This window comes from Dromaius novaehollandiae, chromosome 20 (genome assembly GCF_036370855.1).
Source record: "Dromaius novaehollandiae isolate bDroNov1 chromosome 20, bDroNov1.hap1, whole genome shotgun sequence".
NCBI classification, from domain to species: Eukaryota; Metazoa; Chordata; class Aves; order Casuariiformes; family Dromaiidae; genus Dromaius; species Dromaius novaehollandiae.
This window is the reverse complement of record NC_088117.1, coordinates 2,207,272-2,232,715: the sequence shown is the minus strand read 5'-3', so window position 1 is coordinate 2,232,715 and position 25,444 is coordinate 2,207,272. Positions and strand designations below refer to the sequence as shown.

Sequence of the window (25,444 nt, the reverse complement as noted above, 5' to 3'; positions counted from 1 at the left end):
GCTATTTCCATGCTGGCTCTCCAACCAAGAGCCTTGCCTCAGCCTTCCTGCTGCCTCCTGGACAAGCTGCCTCCCTGGGCAGGTTGTTGGTCCTGGGCCAAGGGGAGGGCCATATCCTGGGGACTCCAGGGCAGCCTTTGTCCCAGGAGCAGGGCTCCGCACTCCCAGGTTTGCACTGACGCTAACACGAGCTGGCCGTCCAGCCCCAGTCTCAGCATCACCCCCACGCTGGGAGCAGCACAGGTGAGCATCGGGCAAAGGAGGGTGCCAGGGATGTTTTCTCTCTGGAAGCATGGCTCTGCTCACGGGAGGCTGTGCATGGGTGGGCTGAGACCCAGCTGAGCACCCCTGGGCAGCAGCAGAGCTGGGTGCTGGGGCATGGACACACTCCGCTGGCTCCTTGCTAGGAGAGGCTGGAGGGAGATGGCTGGTACTTGAAATGCTGCGAGAGCTGTGTCCTGAAATGCTGGTTGTTCACCAGTGCGATGTCCCTGTGGTGCTGGGGCACAGGGGGATGGTGGCACTGCAGAGTCCCAGTGCTGGGGACTGAGACTGAGAGAGATGGGAAGGAGGGGACCACTCAGCATGGCAAAGATTCATGCTCCCAAAATGCAAATTTGTCTCCTTGCTTATAGATCTTAAGAGTCTTTCTGACTTCCAAATCTCAAATCTGCGTGGTAGGGAAATCCAGTTTTCCATTTTCCTAAGAAACACAGAGTTTAGATACAGCAGTGTCTCTAAGCCTTATCTCCTGAATTTTAAGGCCGCCCTCCCTCCTAGTGAGGAACACTGCAAGATGAGTGATGTCCCACAGATGTTTATATAGCACTTTATTGTGTCCAGTCAATAAACTAGTGCAAGAACAATCAAAGCGATATGTGCAGCTGTGAACTTTCCACATTGGAAAGCTGAACTGTCTGGGATTGCTTCTTTCAGAGCCATGCAGCAACACACCTCTTTTTTAACTTTGGGAGCATCACCACTGCCGCCCTATCCCTTCTGTTCATGCACTGAACTTGCTTCCCTAAGGGCGACGGGCCCATGTAGAGGAGTGGGTATCACTGCCCACCATTCCTGAGGTGCCAATGAAACACTGGGTGGTTTGATCAGCTTTTTGCACTCCTCCTTCTTTGCTTTCGTCCTCCTGGGCTTGCTCCTCATATCCTGCTCTCCTCCCTTGGGCCTCATGGACTCTGTGCTTCCTTCAGCTGTTACCTCCTGCAGAATCAAAGTATAAATTTGTTCCTACCAAGAGGTGGTAGAGCTGGTTTCCCACCTGCTTCTGCATGCAGGATGGCACAGAGTTAACTCACAGAAGCTAAAAAAAAATCCTTACTGACCCATCACATGGTGCTCAGGACAGATTTTTCCAGGATGTGGGCTGGGCTAGGCTTTCTCCACTGCAGTATTGCCTTGAGCAGAGGAATTACTTCCCAAAGACACATTTATGTCCACACAAACTCTAGGGCGGACAGGTTCTTGCTGGCAAGCATGCCCCTGCCAGACAAGCTGTGTCCACACTGGACTGCTCTTGCAAGCAAGGTTCCGCCTGCAAAGCCCCAAGTACAAACAAAGTCTAGCAGAGATTCTCACAGGGCTGATCGGACTAGAGATGTGATGATATGGGAATTTGTAACCTACTTATATACAATTTCTTCTTGCTGTAGCTACAATACAGAGAAGGGCTCTTGGCTGTAAGAAAAGGTTTAATAAAGGTTTCTTGTATTCCCATGTTCCCTGTTTGAAGTATGTGAGACATAAGAGAATGGCTGCTATTTATCATAATACATCCCATGTTATACAGGGCATTGGTAGCCCTTTTTCATGACTGGAGATGCTGACTCCGAAACATGACATTGCCAAATGTCTTTCCTCTCCTGTCAGAGTCACTGAACTGGTCTGGCTAAGGGGCAAGAGAATTCCTCTGTCTTTTTATGTGCTCCCAGGAGAACTGCATAAAAAGTGACAGCTCCAAGGCCCAAAGCACTGGTTGGGTTAAATGACTCTTTGTCCAGGGTTCTCAAGGTGTCTGCCACTCATCTAGAGTCTGGATTGCAATCCAGCACAGTAGATGTAGGTTAGCCTCCCTCCTTGCTGGTGCATGCTGGCTGGGAGAAGCAGGGCAATGGAGGAAGAGGTGGGAGAGGTTTGTGTGTGTTGAAGACCACACCTGCACTGTCCATGGAGATGTATTAGCTGCTGTGTGTTGAAGCTGTTGCAGAGAGCCAGATTCTCTGGCTTTGCTTCTCAGCTGCAATTTCTTACTGATGCCTTAGGGCTGATTCTGCCAGGAACCGAGCTCCTGCTCAAATAAGGGGGAGGTGCAGCACTTCACTTCATTTACTCAGGGCTCTTCAGTGCCCTGCTAGCCTTGCCTTCTTTCAAGCAAAATACTGTGTCTGTCTGCACACAGGCATCTTGGTTGGTGGGCTCATGTGCACCCCAAATCAGTGAGAACTTTCGGACTCTAACACCTTTCAGCCTACCCTTCGGGCTACAGGAGGGGCTTGGAGATTGCCTGCAGGCTGGGACACAGTCCCTGTGTGTTTGCTTATCTGCTGTGTATTTACCAAGAGCCAAGGATATCCGGACAAGGCAGGAGGAGTCACGCAGTCAAGGAGATGCTGTTCCCCTACCTGAAGCAGAGAGAAGCCTCTCAGGGCAGTCATGGGACTGCTGGGCAACATATGTGTCCTGGTGGTCCCAAGTCTCATGGGACAAGTTTTGTGAGGGTGCAGGGTATGATGACAGCAAGCAGGTGCCAAAGGGATGTGGCTCTGCATCCCAGAGGGGATGGCCCACTTGGGAGCTGCCAGTGTACGGTCCCACTACCAGTCTGTGACTCAGGTTAGCCACTGCCACGCCTATCCTGTTGATGCTACTAGGTAGGGAGCTGCTGACCTGCCACCCAGCTGTTAGATCAAGCAGGGCAGAGGGATCCAGACTGTGTGGGGAGAGGAGCCTGATGGGGGAGACAGGGACTGAGGTTGAAAAGAGTGAAAATGTCAAGCTGAAAATCCCCGAGGTTGGGAGAACTCAGAGAGAGGGTGTCCCTGCCCCTAGATTGCAAAGAGCCTCCTATAACACCAGCTGTGCATTGCAGAATGGCTTCAAGCTCTTGTTAGGACATGAGAGAAACCCCTCCTTGAGAAGTCCCATGTCCATTCATGAGACTGGCATTTCAAAACTGACCTTGCAAACACAATGGTGCTGAGCAGGGTACTGGGGCTGTCCTTGCAGGTCGAAGGAAGAATGGAGTACAAAGCCAAGGCTGTGGCAGCTCTCCTGGCAGCCACCTGTGTCTTCAGCATCATTGCCCTCATACTGACTGTCGTAAATGTGAAGGAGGTACTTCTGCCTCCCAGCACCAAGGTAGGGTCCTTGGGAAGAACTCAGCTACCAGTTCTCAATTTGATGCCAGCTCCTCCTTGGTAAGGCCAGTTCTTCCCCAAACTTCAGGCAGGCTTTATGGTTTGTCACCAAGATGGGGATAAACACTCATCTCGACTGGCATGCCCAGTGAGCCTGAGCAGAGTTTTGTTCCTGTGACTGGCCTTACAGCACATACAGCCTTTTCATCACAGAGCACCAAGGAGTCTTCCCTGCTAGCTGGAAGGGCTTGTGATGGAGCCATCTCTGTGATATAGCTGGTGGCTGCAATGTCACAGCACTTTCTCCTGCCGTGGTGACTCTTCCCTCAGCCAGTCAGGTTTCCCGTGCCCACCAGGGCTCCTGGAGCTGTCCTGGTTCTGTGGCCAGATAAAGCTGGCCTTAGCCATTCCTTCCATCCAATGCAGGCAGCTCAGCACATGAGTCCCCAAATCTGGTCTGCACACCTTAATGCCCCGTTCCTTCTGCTTCCCCGCAGTACGGCCTGGTGTTCGACGCCGGCTCCACGCACACGGCTCTCTACATCTACCAGTGGCCAGCAGACAAGGAGAATGACACAGGCATCGTCAGCCAGGTGGAGTCCTGTGCTGTGTCTGGTCAGTGTGCCCGCACGTGTCCCTCCCTGTCCCCCTGCCTCCCCTTCACTCAGACGTGTTGGGGCTGGCTGGCCCCAGTGGCAGCAGTGGCTGTCCCCACATGCCAGGGCTTGCAGCCCCATGGGCTGGTGGCTGAGAGGAGCTAGTCTGCTAGCCTGGCTCTCCTGGCTTGCTACGCACACACTGAAGGCAAGTTGGCTGGTTCTCAGCCAGAGGGGCATTTGTTTCTATCACAAAGATGCTCTCTTTGCTTTGGTACAAGGACTAATCTGTTTGGAAGCAAGGACCAGGCTAGTGAGGGTGGGTAGGGAGATCCAGATGATGCATGGAGCTGGGCTGAGACTAGTAGATGCCAGTGAGCTGGGCCAGAGTTTTTGGGCAGAGGGGTAAGAGGGCTCAGAATTGCCTCGACACCAAATCAAGGCTCTGAGGCTACTGTGTGCCAGTTACTGGTTAACTGTGCTCCAAAGCAAAGGTCTGGGAGAGGGCAAAAGGTAAGAGAGGGAACGCTTAAGCTAATGGCATGATTGGCATGCAAAGTTCTAGGGAAGGTAAATAGTGACATTTCCATTCCAGAGCCTGCCCCCAGCCAGCACAGGACCTTGCTGAAAGTTCGGGTCTGACGCTGGCCTCTAAAAATAGAACAAGCTTGTCTGAATTTACGTGAGCAGAGGGCACCTCTGTGTGTATTGACTCTGCATGTCCTCCTGGCAGGACAAACGAGAGTCTCCCCCTTCTTTGGGGAAATAAGGAACTGCCCATTTATGGACCAAGTTTGCAGGACCGGTGGGCCATGTCCAGGCTCTACAGACACCCTGGATTATGCATGTGCTCAGCATCAGAAGATAGTCATACTGTGGTTCTCCCCACCTTTGAGACAAGGAGCTCACCATCAGCTCTTCTAGTGTGCCGTGGTCCTGCCGAGCATGCTGCCTCCAGGCTGCCTGGCTTTGATCGGTGCCCTTCTAGGGACGATCTTGGCAAACTTGGCACCACGAGCTCAAGCACTCAGGGAAAATTCCCTGCTGGATTTCTGACTGTGTGGGTGAAGAGTCTGTCCTCTGCCCGTCCTGAGTCGAGCTGAGTTCGCTCCCTCATGGGATGTCGTGTTTCAGGACCCGGCATCTCCAGCTATGCAGACAACCCTGCTCTGGCTGGAGCCAGCCTGAAGCCCTGCCTAGACAAGGCCATGACGATCATCCCAGCAAAGCTGCAGCGGGACACCCCCGCCTACCTCGGGGCTACGGCAGGCATGCGGCTGCTGAGGTACCTGGCGTTGCCTCGCGAGCCTGGGCACCTCTGCAGGCCCTTCCCCACCACACGCGCTGGGTGACCACCATGGCCGATGTAGGGGGCTGGGGCTGGGGGGCTGGTGTGGGGGGGCTGCTGCCCCATCAGGGGGAGGCCATGCCGTGGCAGTGGGCAGAGCATCCATTTCCACAGCCTGCCCACAGTTTCCAACGGAGCTGGCTTGGCGAGCCCTCAGGGAAGCCCCAGAGGCTGGCGGTGGTCCAGGAGGAAGAGGAACCTTCTGGGCTAGACTGGGCACACATGCTCGCACAAAGCCGCCAGGTAGCGATTTTAGGGAGACTCCCAATCCACCGGCTTAGTGACCCGGCTTTGGTGGCCTGAGGCCAGCGCCAGCCCAGAGGCAGGGAAGTGGACAGGCGGGAGGGACAGAACCTCTCTCCGAGCAGTCCCACTCCTCTGCGGAAGACACCAGGCCTTTCCCGTGAGCACCGCTCTGGAAACACGCTGGCAGCTGCCTCCTCCACCTCGTGGCATCTCTCTCCTCCCTCGGCAGGGAGCAGAACAGCACCAAAGCTGAGCAGGTCTTTGCCGAGGTCGTCAAGGCCATTCGCCAGTACCCGGTGGACTTCCGTGGAGCTCAGATCCTCACGGGGAACGAGGAGGGCTCCTTTGGCTGGATCACTGTCAACTACCTGCTGGAGACGCTCGTCAAGGTTCGGGCCTGGGGGGAGCAGAGTACATACGTCCATCTCAGCTAGAGACGGATTTCTGTATACCCAGAGGAGAGAAACATGTCGTCTGAAGGCACTAGTCTCCCAAACGAAGGCAGCCTGGTGTGAGCTGCACCTTTGGCTCCGCTGAGGTCATTAACAGAGCCAAGGGCAGGAGGGTCTTTGTGTCCCGCTCAGCCTGGCCCTGCCCTCACCCCTGGGCTCTGAGTTGATTTTGGTGCCAAAAGGGTGCAGCAATGTCAGACCCCACCAGCTCCTGCAAACAGAGCAAAGAAAGGGGCTTCTCCGATACCCTTTCCCTCCCTTAAGGTTGCTGGAGCCAAGCTGACGGGCAGCAGCTAAGGGGCCAGATCTCAGAGCTACGCTGAGGCCTACGTGGGTGTGGGAGGACATGGGCTGCAAGGGGTGAAGCAGGGATCTGGACCACGGAAGGTCCCTCAGGGCCCTCTGAGCCCGCAAAGCCCTGATGAAAGGGACAGGGACTGTGATTTCCCACATTTCAGACTAACACTTGCTCTCTTGTGCGGCTAGTTTTCCTTCGCAGAGAAATGGGAACATCCACAGGCCACGGAGGTGCTGGGAGCTCTGGACCTTGGAGGCGCCTCCACACAAATCACCTTCCAGCCTGGAGGTACCATTGAGGACAAAAACACCTCCGTCCTCTTCAGGCTCTACGGCACCAACTACTCGCTCTACACCCACAGCTATCTCTGCTATGGGCAGACGCAGGCCTTGAAGATGCTGCTGGCGGCTCTGCGTGAGGTACTAGAGATGGAGCCAGCGCCTGCTGACTTCCTCAGGCATTGGCTACAAGGCTCTGCTCAACCACTTCCCATGTTGATGAAAGATGCCTTCCAGAAACAGTAGATGTGCCTGCCTGTGGAGAGAGGGTTAAGGAATTTGGAAGCTGTCATGAAGTCAAGAGCCTAGCTGAGATGTTCTCTCGCGAACTATAAAATGCTCTCCCTTGGGTAGAAGGACGTAGTTGTCCGCCAGAGCTCCCTTCTCCCCAGAACTGGTTTTTGTGAGGACATTTTTCATCACAGAACCAAATTGTTTCCTGAGCCCAGCAGTATCCTCTGGTTCTTCCCTATCCCCACAGACATGGGCAGGAAGGGTTCCCTGGCATGGGTGGTTTCTAGCTCCACTGAAAACAGAGTGGTCTCGAAAGCCACCAAGTCTGATCATGCTGAATGGAGATGGGCCAACAGCAGCACTCTCAAAAGCTGGGATGCTACAGCGGGGAAGAAAGGGAGACCTCTCCCACTGTGGGCAGGTTAAGTCATGCAAAGGATGCATCCCGCTCCCCCCCACATCCTCCTCGGGTCCAGATCCTGCTTTTGGGGAGGGTCTAAGCACAGGATGGGCTGTGGAGGAAGGGTCTGGCTGCCAGGCCAAGCCAAGCACTGCTAACAGCTCCTGCTCTCTCTAGGGCAGCTCTTCTCCCCAGCGGATATTGCATCCCTGCTACCCTAAGGGATACCAGGAGAACATCACCACAACAGACCTCTATGACAGTCCCTGTGTCCCCACACCGAGCACACCCAGCACTGCCCAGGTCCTCACGGTGACGGGGACAGGAGACCCAGTGGCGTGCAGGACCGCCATCCAGAAACTCTTCAACTTCAGCTGTGGGGCCCACAGGACGTGTGGGTTCAATGGCATTTATCAGCCCCCTGTGCAGGGGCAGTTCTTCGTAAGGAGCCCTCCATTCGTGTGATTGTGGCACTGGGAGGGCAGGGCCTGGGAGTTTCCTCTCCCACTGTTTGTGGGAGAGCAGGGGAGAGAGGGTACCTCAGAGCTGGTCCCACCTGCAGAACTCTCCGCCTAAGCTTCCACTTCCTGCAATGTCCGAGCCATACCTGAGGAAAGCGGAAAGATCTCGTCCCCCCACGAGACATGTCTGGGCTGGCTGGGCTCCAAAACACAAGCAGCAGCCCTGAGGTTTGCCTACTAGCTCCTAGTCTTTGGCAGATCCTCAAGCATGTGCTGGATGCAGAACCCTGGGAATACCTGGGACTCTGTCTCCTGGCTAAAGGAGACCCTGGATCGGGCTAGGATTTGGCCCAGGAAGTAGCACTCAGATGCTCTGCAGCTCTCTCGGTCAGCCCTCCTCCTGTCCTGAGCCCTGTCATCTCACTCCTCTAGGGCGGAGATGGCAATGCTGACCCCATCCCAGAAGGGCTGCAACGGGGCCTTCTTTGGGGTGAGAAGGGAGGTGTAGTTTTTGTCCTCCTTGGTAGCTTTTACAGCCCTCTGTTATTGCCTAGGCCTTCTCTGGGTTCTATTACACCTTCCACTTCCTGAACCTGACTGGCCAGCAGTCTCTAGGCCACGTCAACTCCACGATCTGGGCCTTCTGCAACACCACCTGGAAAGAGGTAGGAGCACTGTGAAGAGCAGCTAGGAACCTTGTGCCTGTCCAGGCCCAGTATTCTGGGCTTAGAAGGGCAGGAGAGCTTTGGCAAGCCACCTCCTATGGGGCTTCCCACACCCATTGCCACAGTTAGGCTTGCCTGAGGCATGTGCAGGTGCACTGGGCTAGGGGTGGAAGGGGCAGTCCAGCAGCTCCAGCTTGGAAAGAGCATGCTGCTGAAGAGCTTCTTGGTACTGGTGTCCCTGCTTCAGGAGTGGGGTCATTCAAGAGCGATGCTTGGGATGCCCAGGAGGAACATAGCATGCTGTTCCTTGGGGCAGAGAAGGCTTCTGAGCATCTATTTTATTCCTCATCACACTGTGTCCCCCAATGGCCTTCCCAGCTGGTGGAGAACTTCCCGGAGGAGAAGGAACGCCTGCACATGTACTGCTCCTTTGCTGTTTACATCCTGACACTACTCCTCGATGGCTACAAGTTTGATGAGCACACCTGGAGCAGCATCCACTTCAGCAGGAAGGTAAAAGCCCTGAGGGGCAGTGGGAGTTGGGGGAGGCAGCTGCTGGCTGCATCCTTCCCCTGGCAAGAGGAGGAAGAGGTGTTCAGGAGAAGCATCCCTGGAGTCCACTGGGCTAGAAAAGTGACCCTGCCTTATGTCTGCCACCCTGTGATCCCGGCACAGCACCACTTCTACCTGCCCAAAAGCCTCTGACACATACTCTTCTCTCATTTACGCGGGTGAGGACATGAGCTAATTTTAAGGGGATCAGAGAAGGGCAGAGCAAGATTTGGTAACTTTAATGTCTGATACAGGGCAGAACTGACATGAATGTACAAGAGGGGATGGTGGAACCCTGACCCCTTTGCACCAGAATATAATGATACCCAAAGGATCATGGAGGTGGAAAGTTCCAGTCCAAAATCACATGCAGGTCACAGAGGGCAACATCTGGACCACAGCAGTCATTCATGTTTAGCTCCTCTTTAGTCCTTGGGAAGGGAAAAATGCCAAAGCTCTGTGTAACTGGTGCTGGTAAGACCAGGTTTGCAACAGCCAGGTCCATATGTGAAATCACAGCTGGGGCAGCTCTTGGGAGAGATGCCTGTCACTCCCTTGTGCCAGAGATATCAGTGCCTGGGAAAGGCACTTCTTGATGACCTCTTCTGCTCTTGTCTCAGGCAGCAAACACGGACATCGGCTGGACTCTGGGTTTCATGCTGAACCTCACCAACATGATCCCCACAGAGGCTCTGGTGTACGTCAAGGGGCAGCAGCCTGGTCTCTGGGCAAGTGCCATCTTCTTCATTGTGCTGACCATTGTGGTGGGCTTGGTGGCCATTTTTCTCCAGTGTTTCTGGAAACCCAAGTAGCTCCCTGGATCCTGGCTCGGATGGCCCTGCCCACCGAAACAGGCAGGAAGAAGTGGTATGAGAGAAGACGGAAAACGATGAGGGCATAAGACCCTCTACATTGTTCCGGAGGTCCGACTGGGTCATCTCTGTGAATACCTCAAAGATGGCAAAGGCAACTTGAGCTCTCTACACCCCTCCAAGAGGAGAAGACTCCTGACTACAGAAACTTCTTCAATCTGGCTGATAAAGGCTGAGACTTGGTGGCTGGAAGATGAAGCCAGATAAATTCACACTAGAAATAAAATCCTTTTTCTTTTTCAAATCTGGAGGTTGCTAACCATTGAGATTTCCAGCCTTGCACACAGACAGTTTTCATCTCTTGGCAATTCCAGTCCTGTTGACACACTCTCCCACGAGGTGCCCCACAGCTCTGTAAGAAGGTGCAGGTGAGGTGCAGGGATGGTGGGAGAAGCTCTGCAGCTGCAGGGTGGCAGAAGCAGATCGGGAAGTGCAAGTAGCCTGTATTGCTTCACAGCCATCCTGTGTGAATTTGAGTCAGGCTCCGTAGTACTGGAAAGCAAAGCCAAATCCGCCTGCAGATGGAAGGGAATCAGTGCTGGCAAACAGTGGTGGCCAGCAAAACTCTCATGAGGCCCCCAGCCCGGCACTGCTCTGAGGAGAGGGGTGACCTTTTCTGTATCTTGCCCTGTGCACTGGGATAGACACCTTGAATTGGACCAAGATCCATTTCTTTTCCTTTTTTGAATATGTGACAGATTATCTTCCCAAGGATGGACTGTCAGCTGTCTTTAAAATCTTTACTGGCATATTTCAGCAGAAAAAATATAATCAGCAGTTGATTTAATAGCTGCCAAAATCTTTACTGGCATATTTCAGCAGAAAAATACAATCAGCAGTTGATTTAATAGTTGCCATCTGATCCAGGGTTTATTTTATATTCAGGTTACATAGACCAGCTTAGTCAGACACTAAATCCATAGCAGGTTCCAGCTCCAGGCACTTGAGTATTTTATTTCAAACAGCACAGCACAGCCCAGCTCAGCTGGAGGAACCAGACAATCATTTCTCCCCTGCCGTTCCAATCGACCACCTCTGCCAGAGCCCAAGGCCCCTGTGAGCAGGAGTGTTTCCACGGCTTCCTCTCCTCCATGCTGCAAGACTGCTGCTCACATGAGATAGGGCAGTAAAATCCAGACAGCACTTTTCAAGGACTTCAAAAAACAACCAAAGGCATCTGAGCACAGAAGTGACGTGCCCTTTGCTCTCTTACAGATCTACAGGGTACTTGCTGTGATGATACATGGAGCTGATACGTGGTGGGCCTAACCCCTGATGCCACCCCATATACCCCACTGCAAACCAGTTACAGAAGGCTTTCAAAAGAGAGCAGCAGCTTGCTCTCTGGTGCAAATAAGAATACATGGCACAGGGGCAGAGGGAACTGGGTCTGCCTCCTGCTCACAGATGGCTATGCTCAGCCCCATTAGAGCAAGCTCAGCCTCCCCAGCCTGAACTTGAGCAGCAGAGGGAGAGGTGGTAAACTCCTCCATTCAGAGGAACCTCTTCCCACCCATTAGTCTGAGCTCTTGAAGTCTAGGTGGGCTCCTCTGGTTGCTGCATGAGCATTTCCTGTAGCCAAATACCAAATCCCTCACTCTTCTCTCTGCCCCATACAAACGTATCTCTGGCACTGTTAGAACAGAGGTAAAAATGCCAAGTCTTGGAACAGGCTTTAGAAAATGCTGCCAGACTGCTGGAACTGACCCCATGGGATCCATAGGCACAGGACATCTCCTGTCCAGTGTAGCCAGCTTCATCAGAGCGCCTTGATGGGCTGGCTGTGGCCAGAATGAGCTGGTACTAGTGTCTCTGACCCATGGGAGACAGGACTGATGGCAGTGGGCTCTTTGTGTAGTCTGGCAGGAATAGGTCCCTGTTGCCTATAGGGATGTAGTACTACAACCAGACTGAGTTGCAAAGCATTTGGGGAAGATGCCAGTCTTGCCATTGCAGTGTCCTTCAAGCCAGTCCTCGTTCACTGGGAAAACATAAAAGAGCAGCGTGAGCCCTGACCCATATGAGCAGGGTTAATGAGAGTTTTCACGGCTGCAGTTCAACTCTGGGCAAAAAACAGTGCAAGCCTGCAAACCTTGAAGGCTCAACACTGAAACAGCACTGCAGAGAGGCCATCTACGCCTCACTGTCCCCACTCCCTCCCTGCAACAGATTCTGAAAGCCTTGCCCAGTACAGCCCTGTGGACAGGACTAGAGAGCTACCTTCAGAGAGAATGTCCAGCGTGTCTCCTTTGCTGAACTCCAGGTCTCCTGGCCCCTGAGCAAGGTAACTGTGCTGAGCCAGCATCCTGTAGAGGACCGGTCTGCCTGAGTGGGAATCTGAGCCCTACAGGAGAAAGCCAGTGTAGAGATTGCAAGGCAAAGCAGAGACTAGAGTCCAGCACAGCATAAAAGCATGTCACAGCCCACATACCTCGCACCAGAGTGTCAGCCTGCCGTCTGCCAACTGTTGCCATATCTTCCCCAGATCTTCCTCTCCCAAAACTGCAACCAGTTCTTTTCTGTCCGAATGCCTGTAGCTGCAATGATTCATTGAGACGGATCAAATCACCTGACTTAAAGCCAAACTTAGAGGCAATTCTAGCACTCTAAAACCTTGAGTCTTACAAAGCCCCCTTTGTAAACCAGCTCTGAGCTTGTCACTGTGACTCCCTGCATGCTCACTGGGCAGATATGGCCCTGTCGGGGAGCAACTCATGTGCTTGGACACTTAACTTGAGGGTAAGAACCTAAATTCTCTTGACTACACTGACTGCACTCCCCCAGGGATGTTACAGTCAGGGACACCTCATGACAGGACTAACGCACACTTATATCTGATTCCCAAATTGCCCTGCGTTGATCCTAGTATATTTTAAAAGCTGAGATGAGCTGGAGAAAATCAGATATACATCAGCTGCATCTGTACAGAGTATTTCTTTGTGTTCACTCCTGTTTCTCTACCATTGAGCAGCTTCCTGGGAAGATCCTTTGGGTCTCCAGAGCCTCCCTGGCCCACTGACTGGTCATCACTGCAGCTTCTCTGTCACATGCTGCAGGCTTCAGTGCATGCACTGAGAGCACGGATGCCCCCCAGACCGTTCCACAGCATACCTCAACTTCCCTTGCTCTGCTTGCTGGCTGAACTTCTCCCTCAGCAGAGCCCGCAGGTCTGGCAGAGATGGCACCTCGCCTGCTCTCAGCGCTATGGTGCAGTCACAGTGGACTCTCAGTACAACGGGTTTGTCTGTGCTGGATAAAGCTTCTTCTCGTGCCGGTGGGATCTGTTGAGAAAAATGGCGCAGTGGACAATCTGGTTATTCAGGACTCTCTCTCATATTGAGAGAGGTGACACAGACACAAACCTCTCAGCTCAATGCTACCACTTAATGATAGTGCAGTGTCAAAATGCAGATCTGAATTTCAGAAGAGGAACAACGTGGTGGGTCAAAGACCAGGATCTAATGTTCCTACTGTGACCCCAGGAACCCCATCTCTGAGTCAGATGGCACAGACCCCTCCCAAATCCATACAGGCCTTTAACTATACAAGCAGGGCTCCAGTTCTTCTAGTCAGCTGGAGAGATGCAGGCAAGGCCCCCTGTTCTGCTGCCTTTCTGCTTACAGTACAGATGCCAAAAGATGACTCCAAAATCACTAGATATGTGTGGCAAAGACAAAGGCAGCAAGGCTGATGGAGATCTGCAGCTGACAGTGACACAGAAAGGTATCGTTCCCATGTGGACACAGCAGTGATTCCAGCTCTCTCAGACACACCGCACTTTCCAGTGTAGAGCACACTGGTTGGTAATGATATGGAGACGCATTAGAGGACATCATCCCAGAAGAAATCAAATATGAATGTTCAGATTGCTGCAGTACTTGGTTTGGTAGCGATAGAAAATACCACACAGGAAGAGAGGAAAGGGAAGAGCGGGTAGTTCAGAGACTGCTCTCTTACAAAAACAGGCTGCAAAATGCATGCCTGAGAATGCTCTGGTATCTGGGCCTTGGGCACTTGATGCAGTGGCAGCCAGCACAGCTCAGCTCCTTGGAAGGTGGCAAATGGGCACTGCCTTGGCAAGCCACAACTTTGGGCTGCCTCACAAAGTAGTATGGTCACAGACTTGGGGGTGGTGGAGGAAAGAACATGACAGCCTGTCTCTGGAATGGGAAAATGGACAGAAGTTTTTCCAGTGATTTTGGGGCAGCTCAGGAATTTTGAAGGATCTGGCTAGGAATTCCCCTTGCAGTTTTTACAATGTTGTTCTCTTGAGGCTGCAGCAGCTTTACTTCATGAAACTTTTGGTTTGTGAAACACCTCACCTTAGAGTCCATTTGGGAAACATCATCATTTGCAGAGGCATTTTCTCCTTCAGCAGATTCTGCAGAACAGGAAAAAACAAAACGAAACAAAACAAAACAAACCACATAAACAGTTCATGCAGAAAGTGCAGACCCCAAACAACTATTTTGCAACCTGCTAGCATACAGGCAGCCACTGCTGCAGTAAGCTGCCAGCCTCCCCACACACCCCTAAAGCAGCGGGATGCTGGCACAGCAATTTCACATAATACCCATTGACATCCTTGGCCCAGGGGCTACCTGGCTTTTGTTTCACATGGAGTCGGCTGGGAGGCACTTTGGCAGGAGGGAGGGGAATCCCATTGCTGATCTTCTGCAACAGAACAACACAGCAAAGCATTAAGCAGAAGACACTGGAAATTGGGCAAGGCCACTGTTCAGGACAGAGGCTGCGACAGGTTATAATGTTCTGAGTATAGCTCTGGACAGAGCACTGGGGACACCAGCTCATTAACCAACTGGATGAAGTAAAGCCGTCAGGCTCTTAGGGGTTTCTGCAGCTCTCGTGGTTATCGTGTAGCAGGTGGTGATGAGCAGGTTGATGGGCTGTTTTGCTACCTGGCCTCCTGCCCCTTCCTGGGTTGCTGCTGGAGCAGAGGGGGCTGCTCACACTGCACTGAAGGCTCTTCTCACCATCTCCCAGCTCTGCCAGCTCATCTGATCGAGCTTGGGCTGGTACATAGGGAGACACCAGCAGAGCAAATGCCCATGCAAAGGCTAGTGTCCATGCAGCAAATGCACAAGTGAGTGCCACAGCCACGGATTCATTTGGAGGAGAAAATGAGAGCAATATCAGAAGAGCTGTGTGCTTCAAAGACTCTCCCAACCACTGTACTGGGGTCTGAGTCACGCCTTGGCCACTTTGCGTTCAGATGGTAAGAGATCAAGATCATGTGTAGACATATCTATGGGGTAGAAGGGAGATGAAGGAAGTTTTCCTAAGTGAAAGGTCAGAGTGCAGGGTTTAAGTACATGGCCTCGAAGCAAGGAGCAGTGCTTGTTTAGGATGTTACTGTCCCACTGCAAGAGTGAGCACTTCTCATCCGCTTCTGTGCTAAATCTGTGCTAAATCTGGTCACTCTGCAGACATCACAGGAGGAGGCTGGAGGCCACATGACTGCGTGCCTCAGGTCCTGAAATCCATTACTGTTTCAGTGGCTCAGCAAGTTACAGTGGGTCAGAAGAGCCATGGCAGCTACTCATGTTTGTGTGCTCCATCAGCCCAGAACAAATAAAAGATAACAATACCTAGGTCAGCCTGAAATGAAAGCCATTATGGTTTGGACACGTGTCTAAGCCCTTAGATTGTGCTGGAAAGAGATCAGAAGCGCAGAAAAAACCCCCGCATTTTTCCTGCTCTTTTCTTTTGCAGTTCAAAAAACACTTGGTCTTTGCTGAAGGTGAAACAGAGAGTGTTAATATCACACAGTTATCCTATCCTGTGATAATCTTACAAACAAATGCCCTGAATGTATTTCCTGGCCCTTTCCTCACCCCCTAGTTACAAGGTTGCCATCTCACCCATTTATCTGTCTTCAGGGCAGGAGCAGGCTCCAGGAGAGAGGCTGGTATACGCAGTTTCTGCAGAACACAAAGCAGAGCAGAATATGAGACAAGAGCTGGCTGTGATGGTAGATGCAGCCCCTAGTCTGCCCAGTGCCACCTTGCTTTGCACCACTTCTGTCCTTCCCTTCTCACCCTGTTGAAATATGAATGTGTCCATGCAGGGCCCAGTGGAGGGCAGGGTAACCAATGATAAGGACTGTGGTTTGTGTTCAGTAATTGCTGCACAAATTTTGACGGCACTTTTGCATCTTTTTCTGCAGAAAGCAATGTTACTAATTGAGTGGCTGCAGTGTAACAGACCAAACATCCACTGAGACCACCGCTGGCTCCTAGAATGGAGGCTTAGGGGGAGTAATAAGGGGCAAGTAATAAGTAATAAAACTAACCCAGCAACATTTTGTGTCTTCTGGCAATCACTGGTTTAGAACTATTAATATCAACTGATGATTGTGAGAAATTACGGTTATTTTTTTCCAATGTGCATTATTTTACCTTTATTGACTTTGAATTTCATCTGACACTTTAGTGACCAGTCAACTAGAATATTCAAAGCCTTCTGTAACTTTTCACTGTTAGCTTCAAATTTGAGTATTTTGAATGATTTGATATTGTCATAGACCGTTGATGCCTTATAACGCACTCCCTTTACAAGATGACTTAGGAATACATTGAATCCCACTGAATACATCGGTCACAGCAGAGTCTCTGTGGCGACATCCTTTCTTTAAAAAAACTGTTGATTTATGCCTGTCCTTTATTTTATTTCTACCTGTTAATCTATTATCAGTCCTTAGAGGACTACCTCTCTTTTTCCAATACCTCAGGACGGTTTTTTGAGCATTTTTGTGAAGAATCTTTTGACAGGTTTTTTTTTTGGAAATATGGGCAGATAATATATTCACTGACCTAACCCAGATGTGCACTGACTCAACGAACTTAACTAAATTCGTAAGGAATGGCTTCTCTCAACAAAAGAAGTGCTGGGAAGTCCATCCTTTTGCCTTACCTGTCCATCATGTATGGCTGTAGCCCAGTCATCTGCTCCTCTAGTCAGCACAAAGACCAAACTGTTGGCTTTCACTGCCAACTTTTCTGAGTCCTCAGGGTAATAATGGGACAAAACTCGATAGTAGCCTGAATCACAGTCTCTAGAGAGAATGGGAATAAAAGTACCTTTAGTAACTTTGGAGTTCTGATACTGGGATGACTTTTATCCAAAACACTGCACTGATGCAAAATGGCATGTGTCAAAACTTTCAGGTGGCAGAAAATTCTGATTTCCATTGTTATTCTTTTGTTCCAGCTGGGAATAAAAGAAGCCTGAAAAACACTCAGATTTCCCAAATGTAACTGCCACATTTCCATTGTGCTAAGAAACATCTTCTGGATCAAAGCAATGATTAAAATTTAGCCCTGAAGTACTGTTGGCACAATATTATCAAAACAAATGACTTCCATGCTTTTTGAACCAGGGCTGAATTTGGCTTAGCAGGGCAGGGTTGGTAGCCAGCATTTGGAAGCTTTCTCCTGGGAACTAGACCTGGACACCCAAGCACCCTCTGCTGCTGAGCTGGGCAGGAGTCACAATCTCATTTCCCAGCCATGACACGATTATTATCTGTTTCCCAAGACCACTGAATTTACTCCTGCAAAGTGCTCTGAGATTCCTGAATTAAGAGACACTATTATCTGCAAAACTCTTGTTAGCTGCAGCATCTCCTGCAGCCACACAAGCCTTTTGCACATGCAGGATTCTCTCCACCAAGGGTGAGAGGTGGGTGTGGATCATGCAGAGTTTTCAAAACAAAGATATCAGAGGACAAAACATGACTTTCTGAACAGAAATAGTGAGAGGAGAGTGAGACCAGGGTGGGACTGGCCACTTACCGCAGAGCATCGGCACTGGGTTCGTAAAAGCCCTGTTTCTGTGGGGGGAACAACAGCATCTATTTAGAACAGTACGTGACTGAGCAAAAGTGCCACCTTATTTATTGCTTCTCTGAAAAGGAGGGAGCTTCACACCATGGCATTTTCTCTCTTCTCCTTTTGACCACATTTGTCACACCACAGCCTCCAGTTTGCTGCTCCACGTTACCAGGATGTACCTTCCATTTCTCCCACTCCCTCTTTATCCCACTAGGTAGAGAGTAATGAATTCTTTCCCTCCTACTCTTTGCTCTAGGTAATTCATGTTACAGTGCAAGCCAGCCATGTTTATGCTGACAAATTTACTAAATTGCTTCGCAAAAATGTATGTGGAGCACAGCAGAGACTCCACTGATGCTTTGGCATGGTGAGGAGACAAATACGCATCTTCCAAGGGATGGAGACTCACATCGTTGCCTGAGTCCCCTCCAGCCAATGCTGGAGCACCCCAGCTGGCTTTGAAAGACCCCAAGGTATCTGGTCTGATATGGGGCTTCATAGGCAGAAACTGCACTTTTTTTTCAGTGATGCATTCTTACCCTGATGGTGTCAGGATTTGAGGACCTACATGGAGCTTTATGACAGCAGCATGATATTTCTGTGTATTCTTCCTTTCACAGCTATGCCCTGCTCACCTGAGGCCTAAGAGGCTCGAAGCCAATGTATTCATCATTGGGAATGATGGAGGAGATCACCTGCCGGAAGACAAATTAATGACTGAATCCAAGCTGCATGAAGAGACAGCAGGGCCCTCTCAAGCTTCCTGCAAGACCAGCCACTCAGACTCATTTCCTTCTGACCTCTCTAGTGGTCAGGCATAAAGCAGATCCATGCATATCAGGAAAAGTGCAACTGGATCCCAAAAACAACTTCAACTGCCCTCGTCCCTTTTTTCCCAAGTTCTTCAAAAAGTATGCAAGTTATTCTCCCTTCTCTTTATTTATGTAAGAGTTCTCTGGCCTGTGACATTTATGCCATGTGCCACAGCCACAGAAGGGATCAGAGAAATTCTCTGCTGACTTGTTTTTAACTACATGACAAAACATTTGTCTCCCAAGTGCACGTCTGTCACACTGGGAATGCAGCAGTAAGAGTGGGCTAGAGGAATCTGCTCCTCTTGAGAATGTAATTGTCAGCAAAATGACAATCACAAGGTTCCCTAAGTACCTGCTTTGCTTTTTCAGACTTACAGTGACTAAGATGGGGAAGGTTTTTTAGCAGCAATGTTCAGTTTTGATAGAAAAGGGTGCAATTCTAATAAATCTCATCTTGTGTTTCCCAGATGCCCCGAGTGGCTGAAAGCCCTGCGAGTGTTGCTTTGGGGTCTCTACCAACACAGGGACTGATGGAGTGGCCAGCAGTAATGGTCTCTGGAGATGTCGGAAGTTGTGATTATAATCTGCTTGTTGTTAATCCTAGTCATCATGTGCGTCACAAGTTTTTCTATGCTGTGTTTGACTTTTCTGCAGATAAGATGATGTTACCTTTTACCTTGGGTTTACCCAAAAAATCTTTTGAATCCAGTTCTTCAACTTCCTTCTTTCGTGGTCTGAAAAATTCCCCAGGTGGAACCTGCATAGGCTCTAAAAACAGATGCTCCTAGGGTATGGAAAAAAGATCAAGGAAAAACCATCAATTAATATTAAATTACCATCAGTGAAAAGCAGGTACTGCTTCCCTATGTGTATGAAATCAGGTCCAGGGCAGCATTAGGGAAAAAATTATAGCTGTGAACTTGATAAGTGACACTTGGATTTAACAAGCATATGCAAACCAAAAGCACGGAGGCCACTGCTCAGTGTTGAGTCACAGGCTGACTCTGTTGACATTGGATGGGTGGTAAGTGACGTCAGTGAAGTAAAGTTGGTTAAACAAATCTCTGACCAGTTTTTCTAGCTGATTTTGAATGTTGTTGTTCAGTCAGTCTGTGCACCCACAGCGTAGCATCCAATAGCAGATAAAAATAATACACTGACAGAAAAGGACAAAGGTGGTGCTAGAAGAGATTATCAGATTATAAAAAGCCATTGTCCTTTAGAAAGGATATAAATAAGATAAGGGAGTACGGAGGTAGCAAAATAATGGCTCTTCCAGGAAAAATAAATCAGAGAACTGTAAGTTGCGCCTGATCAAACAAGAGTGGAGGTACATTCAGTCTAATAGGAAACTGTTATTTAGAACCAGCCTCAGAAGGGTATCACAGCCTCCATATATATATTCAACCTTTCTATTTGAAATGGCTTAGACTCTGTCACTAGGTGACCATGCAGGTGGGTAGGCAGGAAGGCATGAACGTATAACAACTGGCACATTTTTATCTTAGATTTTTTAACTTGAACCCAATGCACCCCCAGGAACAGCCCGTAGAGGTGGTCTTACCTGCACCTGCTCAAGGGCCAGGTCCAGGATTGCTGTTCTTCCTTCAGGTCTCCACACAACAGCCTTTTCTAAGGTAACTCTAGCTTCCTGCCACTGCCTCAGCCGGCACTGTGCTGCTGCAGTGCTGTACAGCACCTAGAAGTGAGAAGGGAGCAGAACCACCTGGCTCTTAACTCAGAACGCTGAGACCGAGGGGAAATCCAACCCAGCCTACTGCACTCAGCAACCTAGGCAAGAGGGACCAGGTACTGAAACACCAGGCCAGAAAGGCCAGAAAAGATTTCCTTGGCAAGCTGCATGCTTTTCTCTCCATATGCAACTGGGTAGTATTTTTTTGCTGTGCAAAGCCACTCTGACTCTCTCTCACTGCAGAATAACCTAACAGAAATTGCTGCACCTTGCAGTGGGCTGTGAATGGGCAAATTGTCAGCTGCAGCTTGCTACCTTTAGCAGCTTACATGTTCCTTGCTGACGTGCAAGGTGTGGGAGCATTACAGACTGGGTGTAGGGAAGCCTTGCGTAGGAAAGCTCTTCTTGTCACTGCCCAACAGTTAGTGTATAGAAGTGGCCCAACAGATTGCCCTGTTAGATCTCTTGCTACCTTATATGATACGGTTCTTCGCTTGCAAGTTGCTTTAAAATATTTGGATGTAAATAGTGCTTGAAACAGAGATGCAGATAAGAAGATGCTTTTCCTTCACTCATTCATCATGCTACTAGAATATTGCTGTTTCTGGGTAGAATGGCCATGCTGAACAACTACGGGAACTGTGGAGATGCTCCCCCCTGGAGAAGCAAGGCACCTGCCACTCAAGCCTCTGAGAAGCAGAAACTCCCCCTAAGCTCAGAAGCACCGCCCATGCGAGTGGCAGAAAGCCTGTGCATTTTAGAACCACACACCACATCTCCTCTCCCTTGAGAGGATCACATGAGAGGCCATGCATGGAGAAATCTGATGGCACAGTTCTCTGGAAAGATTTTATTTCCATGTTAAAAAAAAAGAGAGAGACCCATAGCAAGATCTGAGTAGAATGAGATACAGTTGAATCAGGAGGCAAATTCTGAGTCCAGAGTGTCAGCACAGTGACAGCACATATTCTGGCAAAGGTCTACAGCATGTGGAGGGAGGAGCCGTTTTTTCATACCAAGGAAGGTCCTGATTTCCTCCTGAGGCACTTTGGGCATTTTTGCAGCCCGGTATTCTTGAAGGGGAACGCATTGTTTTCAAGGGTGTGTGAGCTGAGAGAAGGGAGTGCTGGGGACATTCATATTGTTCAAAGGCACTGAAACTTTTAAAAGCAATCGGGTTTAAGTGAAAACCACAAATGTCAAGTACGACTTCTTCCTGCCAGGAATAAGGCACACAAAAATTGAACAAATCTGAATGACGAGTTCTTGGGCACGCTTGGTTTGAGATACACAATGACTCTTCACTCTTGCAGAAGTGAAGGATTAAATACTTTTTCCTGCATCTGCTTTTCAGTCCATGGACATAGATTCAGGACGGAAAAGAAATGAAACTTGCAGTCAGGCACTTGCATCTTCTATAAAAAGAACTGCATTTTTACAAAAATATTTACAATCCATTCAGGCATAGGTCTTTTTAGAAGGAGATGTGGCAGGATCAATCCATGGAACAGTGTAAGAGCTAGAGACTGAAGTGCTACAGAAGTGATAAGTATCATCAAGCAGCTTGAGGCCCAGTGTGTAAGGTTAGACCCAGAGGTAATATTAAGACTAGTGTCTATAGTCAGAAAAACAGGCTTTCATGCACATAAGCTTCATCATGAACAAATTAAGCCTCAATTATAAACAAATTATGCTCCCATCTGTCTATACTTCAAGCTATTTCTGCTTTTACAGCAGAAGAGTTCACAAAATGTACATGTGTATTTACACAGATAAGCTAAAAAATACATCGCTATGCAAGGAGCTGTACAACTGCTCAGAACAATTTTAATTTTCAAATTATGAGTAATTTGCTACAATTTTTCAAAGATCCTTTAAAAAAAAAGAGCTGCAAGCAGAAATTTACTTCTGTTCTAATGTACTCTCTTGAAAAGCAGTTAGGTTAATAATACCTATTGCTGAAAACCTGATGAATACCTCCAACAGAGAGGAAGGACTACCGAGACACAGAGTGACTCTTACCTCCCATGCATTGAGTATGTGTCTCAGCCCCAGCTGCTTGTAATCGATGAATGGATTCTTTCTTAGATGAGTGAAGGCCGTACGATAGTCAGAGAGAGCTTCTTCATACCTACAATGCAGAGATGACATTGAGAATGAAAACATGAATAGACTCTAATTAGGAAGTTCAAGAATCAAAGTAGCAAGGAAAATCATTCCCTTCCCAATAGTTTGGATTAGGAGAGCTTCCCTGGAGACATGTCTGTAATCCTGTGACCACAAAAAACTCCCTGTCCTCCCTTCACTGGTCTTTAGTACAAAATGAACGTGGTTTGTCTCTCCTCTGGGATTATCTGCACTATTTTACTGTTTGGGATGAACAACAGTTTTTGGTACCTGAAGTGCAGTCACAATTCCAAGGAGGAGAAAGTGCAAAGAACAAGGACTAACAAATCCTGTGAGCTTTAGGCAGTGATCCCTCCCCTGCTCGCTGCTGGCAACTTTGTCCTAGAAGACATCTCAAGGGAAATGAAGTGATGGCTGCGTAACCCTTGCTGACAGTGAGCAGTAAACACACATGAATGGCCAGAGCAATAGTAGCAGAAATCTAGAGACCTGTGAAATCCTCCACCCACCTCTATGTGTAGGATGTCACTGTGGCCTCATTCTAGGAACAATGAGGCACCTATCCAGTGCCACTAATGGAGCAATCCCAATGTTAAATCAGTGAGATCGAGATCAGGGCACATAATCCACTCTCAGCAGAGAGCGAGTGTCAGACGCCCTGGGCAGACTGCCTTTTTAGGAAGTCCTGGCTCATGCGTAACACGTAAAAACACACCAACCAGTGCAATTATATTTTTCATTCCCAATCAAAAAGTGAATGGCAACATAAACTGCCAGCCTCACATGCAGGAGTGACTTCTTTCTCCTTGGGTACATGATAATAATGTCACATATTAGTCTGCCACTCCTGACGTCACAGAGTTGTATAACTCATATCTTCTTATTTCTCCTCCGTAAACAGGAGATAACACTGGCCAACCTGTGACGTGGCTTACAAGGCCAAACTGGACCTTATGAACCATTTAAGATCACTGGAAGAAGTGAATTTTAGGAAGATAAATTATTACTGAAAAGAGAAAAACAAAGAATGAAATGGGCAAGCACTTCACTTACATTTCTAACTGCAGGTGGACAAACCCCCTCTGAAAGAAGCCAACAGCTAGAGAATTGTCCTTGGCAACTGTTTTATTGAACGCCTAAGGAGAAAAACACAGACACATCCCAAAGAGCAGTTAAGATCGCTGCTAGAGGCAGCGGCTGGGCACACGGACACAGCCCACACGGCCACCACGGCTGACCTCCACTTGCACTCTGAGCGGGGAGTGGAGGCCAACCGCCCCCTCAGTGCTGCTCGGAGAGCTCCGGCACGGCTGCGCGACACACACAGTCTCGCGCAAGGCATGGACCTACACCGATGTCACCATGTGGCTTTAGAAAGGGCTCACGGCAACGCTTTCGGTTGTCGTCACAAGCAGACGGTGCTCAGATGACGAATCAAGCCTGAAGCCCTGGGCTTTCTTTACACTGCCTAGGTGGGCTGTGCTACGGCAGTGGAAAATAGGCTGCAGGAGATCGGGGAGTGACCGTGCCTCTCGCTGCGGTGACGGCTGTGTCCTCCGGTGACTCAGCCAGCACACCTTATTTTAACAGTCTGCTTTATTATGCTATAGAAGAGAAAAGAAGAAAAATCAGCCGTTGATCTACGCGGAAGTATTGCTGAGCTTCTTCCCAGCCAGTTTATGTCCGTCAGGGCTAAAAAAAAAGCTCTTGGGCACCACCCTAGGACATCGCCGCCATGCCACTCTGCTGGGGGGCACGGGGGGCCGGTCTCACTTTCCAAAAGACAGTGATTTTTACAACGTAGCTGCTTCTTTTTTGGCGGTCTTGACAATTCCTACAGGATTATCTGGGGGCCCACAGGGCTGCCGTGCTCCGTGTCTTATACCCGCACCATCCACTCCACCACCACCTACACTTGCGCTGTTAGCCAGACAGGTAGAACGAGAAACCCTGCGTTTTGGGTTGAGGGAGATTTCTCCGACAGGTACATTTTTACGGCATTATCCCCTCAAAAAACACAAGGAAAGTAGTGTCACGTACTACAGAGCCCTCAGACCATTTCTCTACTGGAATTTCAAGCCCCATAAAGTCTGTTCGTTGCCTCACAGCTCTGTCTCCCAGCAGGTCCACGCAACAGCAGCACTGAAAAAACACCTGAATTTGCCTCCCTGTTTCCCCTTTCAGCCGAAAGCACAGGCAAAGCGAAAAACATCGCCCGGGTGTTTTTTACAGCCTGCACTTTCCTCCCTCCCGCTCACCTGCAGAGCCTGCTCCAGGTTCCCCGTGATGAGGTGCACGCAGCCTATGTTGAAGCAAATCCGAGACGGGGGGTCCTCGAGGCTGGAGAAGGTCCTCAAAGCGCCGTCCCAGTCCCTGCTGTCGGCCGCCCGCACGCCCTCGTGCCAGCTCCTCACCAGCTCGCGGTACGCCATGGTCCTCCGGCGGGCGCAGCAGGAACGGGCTCTTCCTCCGGCGCCTCGGCTGCCGCCCGGAGCCTCGCCTGCGGCCCGGCGGGCGCTGCCCCTGCGCGGGGAGCCCGGCTGACCAGGAAGCGGAGCAGCCCGCCGAGATTTCCTTCATTCCTCCGAGGTTAATGACTCCTGACGGAGAAAGGCGCCAAGGAGGGGGCGAGCGGCCTGGCCGGGCCCGCGGCGGGACCCTGACGGGCTGTACGCGCTGTCGTAACCGGCCAGCGGGGCGGTGAGGGGGACCCCGCTGGGCCCAGCGTTGTTTGGGGGAGGAAGGCGGGATGAGGCACGATAAACCAGGGAATCCTAGCTCGTTCAGCCTGTGAAAGTGAGGGGCAACCCAGTGGAAGAGTCATCAGGAGAAATTCCCTGGCAGTACAATGAACAACAACGTGTGAAACAGACGCAAGATTGGCAGAGCCCATCGGGATTTTATTTTTTTAATTTATCCTCGTGGCCATATTCTGATGCACGTTAGCTGTGGTAAATACGGTAGCCGTGCCAGCCTCGCTCTGTGGGAAATACGGTAAATCCCTCACGCTCCAGGGCCCCCCGCACCCTCTGTCGTCCCCGCCCGGCCCGGGGCCGCCCCGGTGACGCAGGCGTCCCCGCGCTGGTTGCTAGGGCGACACCGCCACCTGCAGGCGCGGTGCCTCGGTGCCTCCGCAAAGGCCAGTCGGTTGGACGCGCGGGGCTCGGCACGGGAAGTTCCGTC

At 50.3% G+C, this 25,444-nt stretch overlaps 2 protein-coding genes across 4 annotated transcripts; one reads left to right on the top strand and one right to left on the bottom strand.

Moving 5' to 3' along the window:
- The first annotated feature begins 132 nt into the window (after positions 1 to 132).
- ENTPD8 (ectonucleoside triphosphate diphosphohydrolase 8) lies at positions 133 to 10,017 on the top strand. Its single transcript, XM_064523563.1, has 10 exons — positions 133 to 243; positions 3,241 to 3,372; positions 3,869 to 3,986; positions 5,102 to 5,252; positions 5,791 to 5,950; positions 6,500 to 6,730; positions 7,401 to 7,664; positions 8,239 to 8,349; positions 8,728 to 8,862; positions 9,522 to 10,017. Exons 2-10 carry the CDS (start codon positions 3,253 to 3,255, stop codon positions 9,711 to 9,713), a joined length of 1,482 nt encoding a protein of 493 aa, XP_064379633.1. The 5' UTR covers positions 133 to 243; positions 3,241 to 3,252; the 3' UTR covers positions 9,714 to 10,017.
- On the bottom strand, positions 9,126 to 25,123 carry NOXA1 (NADPH oxidase activator 1). Of its 3 annotated transcripts, none has more exons than XM_064523562.1 (15): positions 24,520 to 25,123; positions 23,315 to 23,397; positions 22,157 to 22,265; positions 20,006 to 20,140; positions 19,118 to 19,225; positions 18,262 to 18,321; positions 17,588 to 17,625; positions 16,707 to 16,848; positions 15,656 to 15,715; positions 14,375 to 14,447; positions 14,096 to 14,154; positions 12,885 to 13,054; positions 12,205 to 12,310; positions 11,994 to 12,117; positions 9,126 to 10,288 (listed from the first exon to the last, which is right to left on the bottom strand). In XM_064523562.1, the coding sequence occupies exons 1-15, from the start codon at positions 24,691 to 24,693 to the stop codon at positions 10,251 to 10,253; spliced, it is 1,479 nt and encodes a 492-aa protein (XP_064379632.1). In that variant the 5' UTR covers positions 24,694 to 25,123; the 3' UTR covers positions 9,126 to 10,250. The 3 variants fall into 3 exon arrangements, with proteins under 3 accessions (XP_064379632.1, XP_025962027.2, XP_064379631.1); XM_026106242.2 differs by lacking the exon at positions 9,126 to 10,288 and adding an exon at positions 10,556 to 11,754 and having other exon boundaries at positions 24,520 to 25,106; XM_064523561.1 differs by lacking the exons at positions 9,126 to 10,288; positions 18,262 to 18,321 and adding an exon at positions 10,556 to 11,754 and having other exon boundaries at positions 24,520 to 25,106.
- Positions 25,124 to 25,444: the final 321 nt, after the last annotated feature.

Excerpts from the sequence above, each read along its gene's own strand:
- ENTPD8 (XM_064523563.1), top strand. The coding sequence starts at position 3,253 with ATGGAGTACAAAGCCAAGGCTGTGGCAGCTCTCCTGGCAGCCACCTGT. Across the intron at positions 5,253-5,790 it reads GCAGGCATGCGGCTGCTGAG|GGAGCAGAACAGCACCAAAG; the intron begins GTACCTGGCGTT and ends CTCCCTCGGCAG. Across the intron at positions 8,863-9,521 it reads GCATCCACTTCAGCAGGAAG|GCAGCAAACACGGACATCGG; the intron begins GTAAAAGCCCTG and ends CTCTTGTCTCAG.
- NOXA1 (XM_026106242.2), bottom strand. The coding sequence starts at position 24,693 with ATGGCGTACCGCGAGCTGGTGAGGAGCTGGCACGAGGGCGTGCGGGCG. Across the intron at positions 15,716-16,706 it reads CAGCCATACATGATGGACAG|AAACTGCGTATACCAGCCTC; the intron begins GTAAGGCAAAAG and ends TGTGTTCTGCAG. Across the intron at positions 14,448-15,655 it reads CCCTGAAGACAGATAAATGG|AAGATCAGCAATGGGATTCC; the intron begins GTGAGATGGCAA and ends GTTCTGTTGCAG.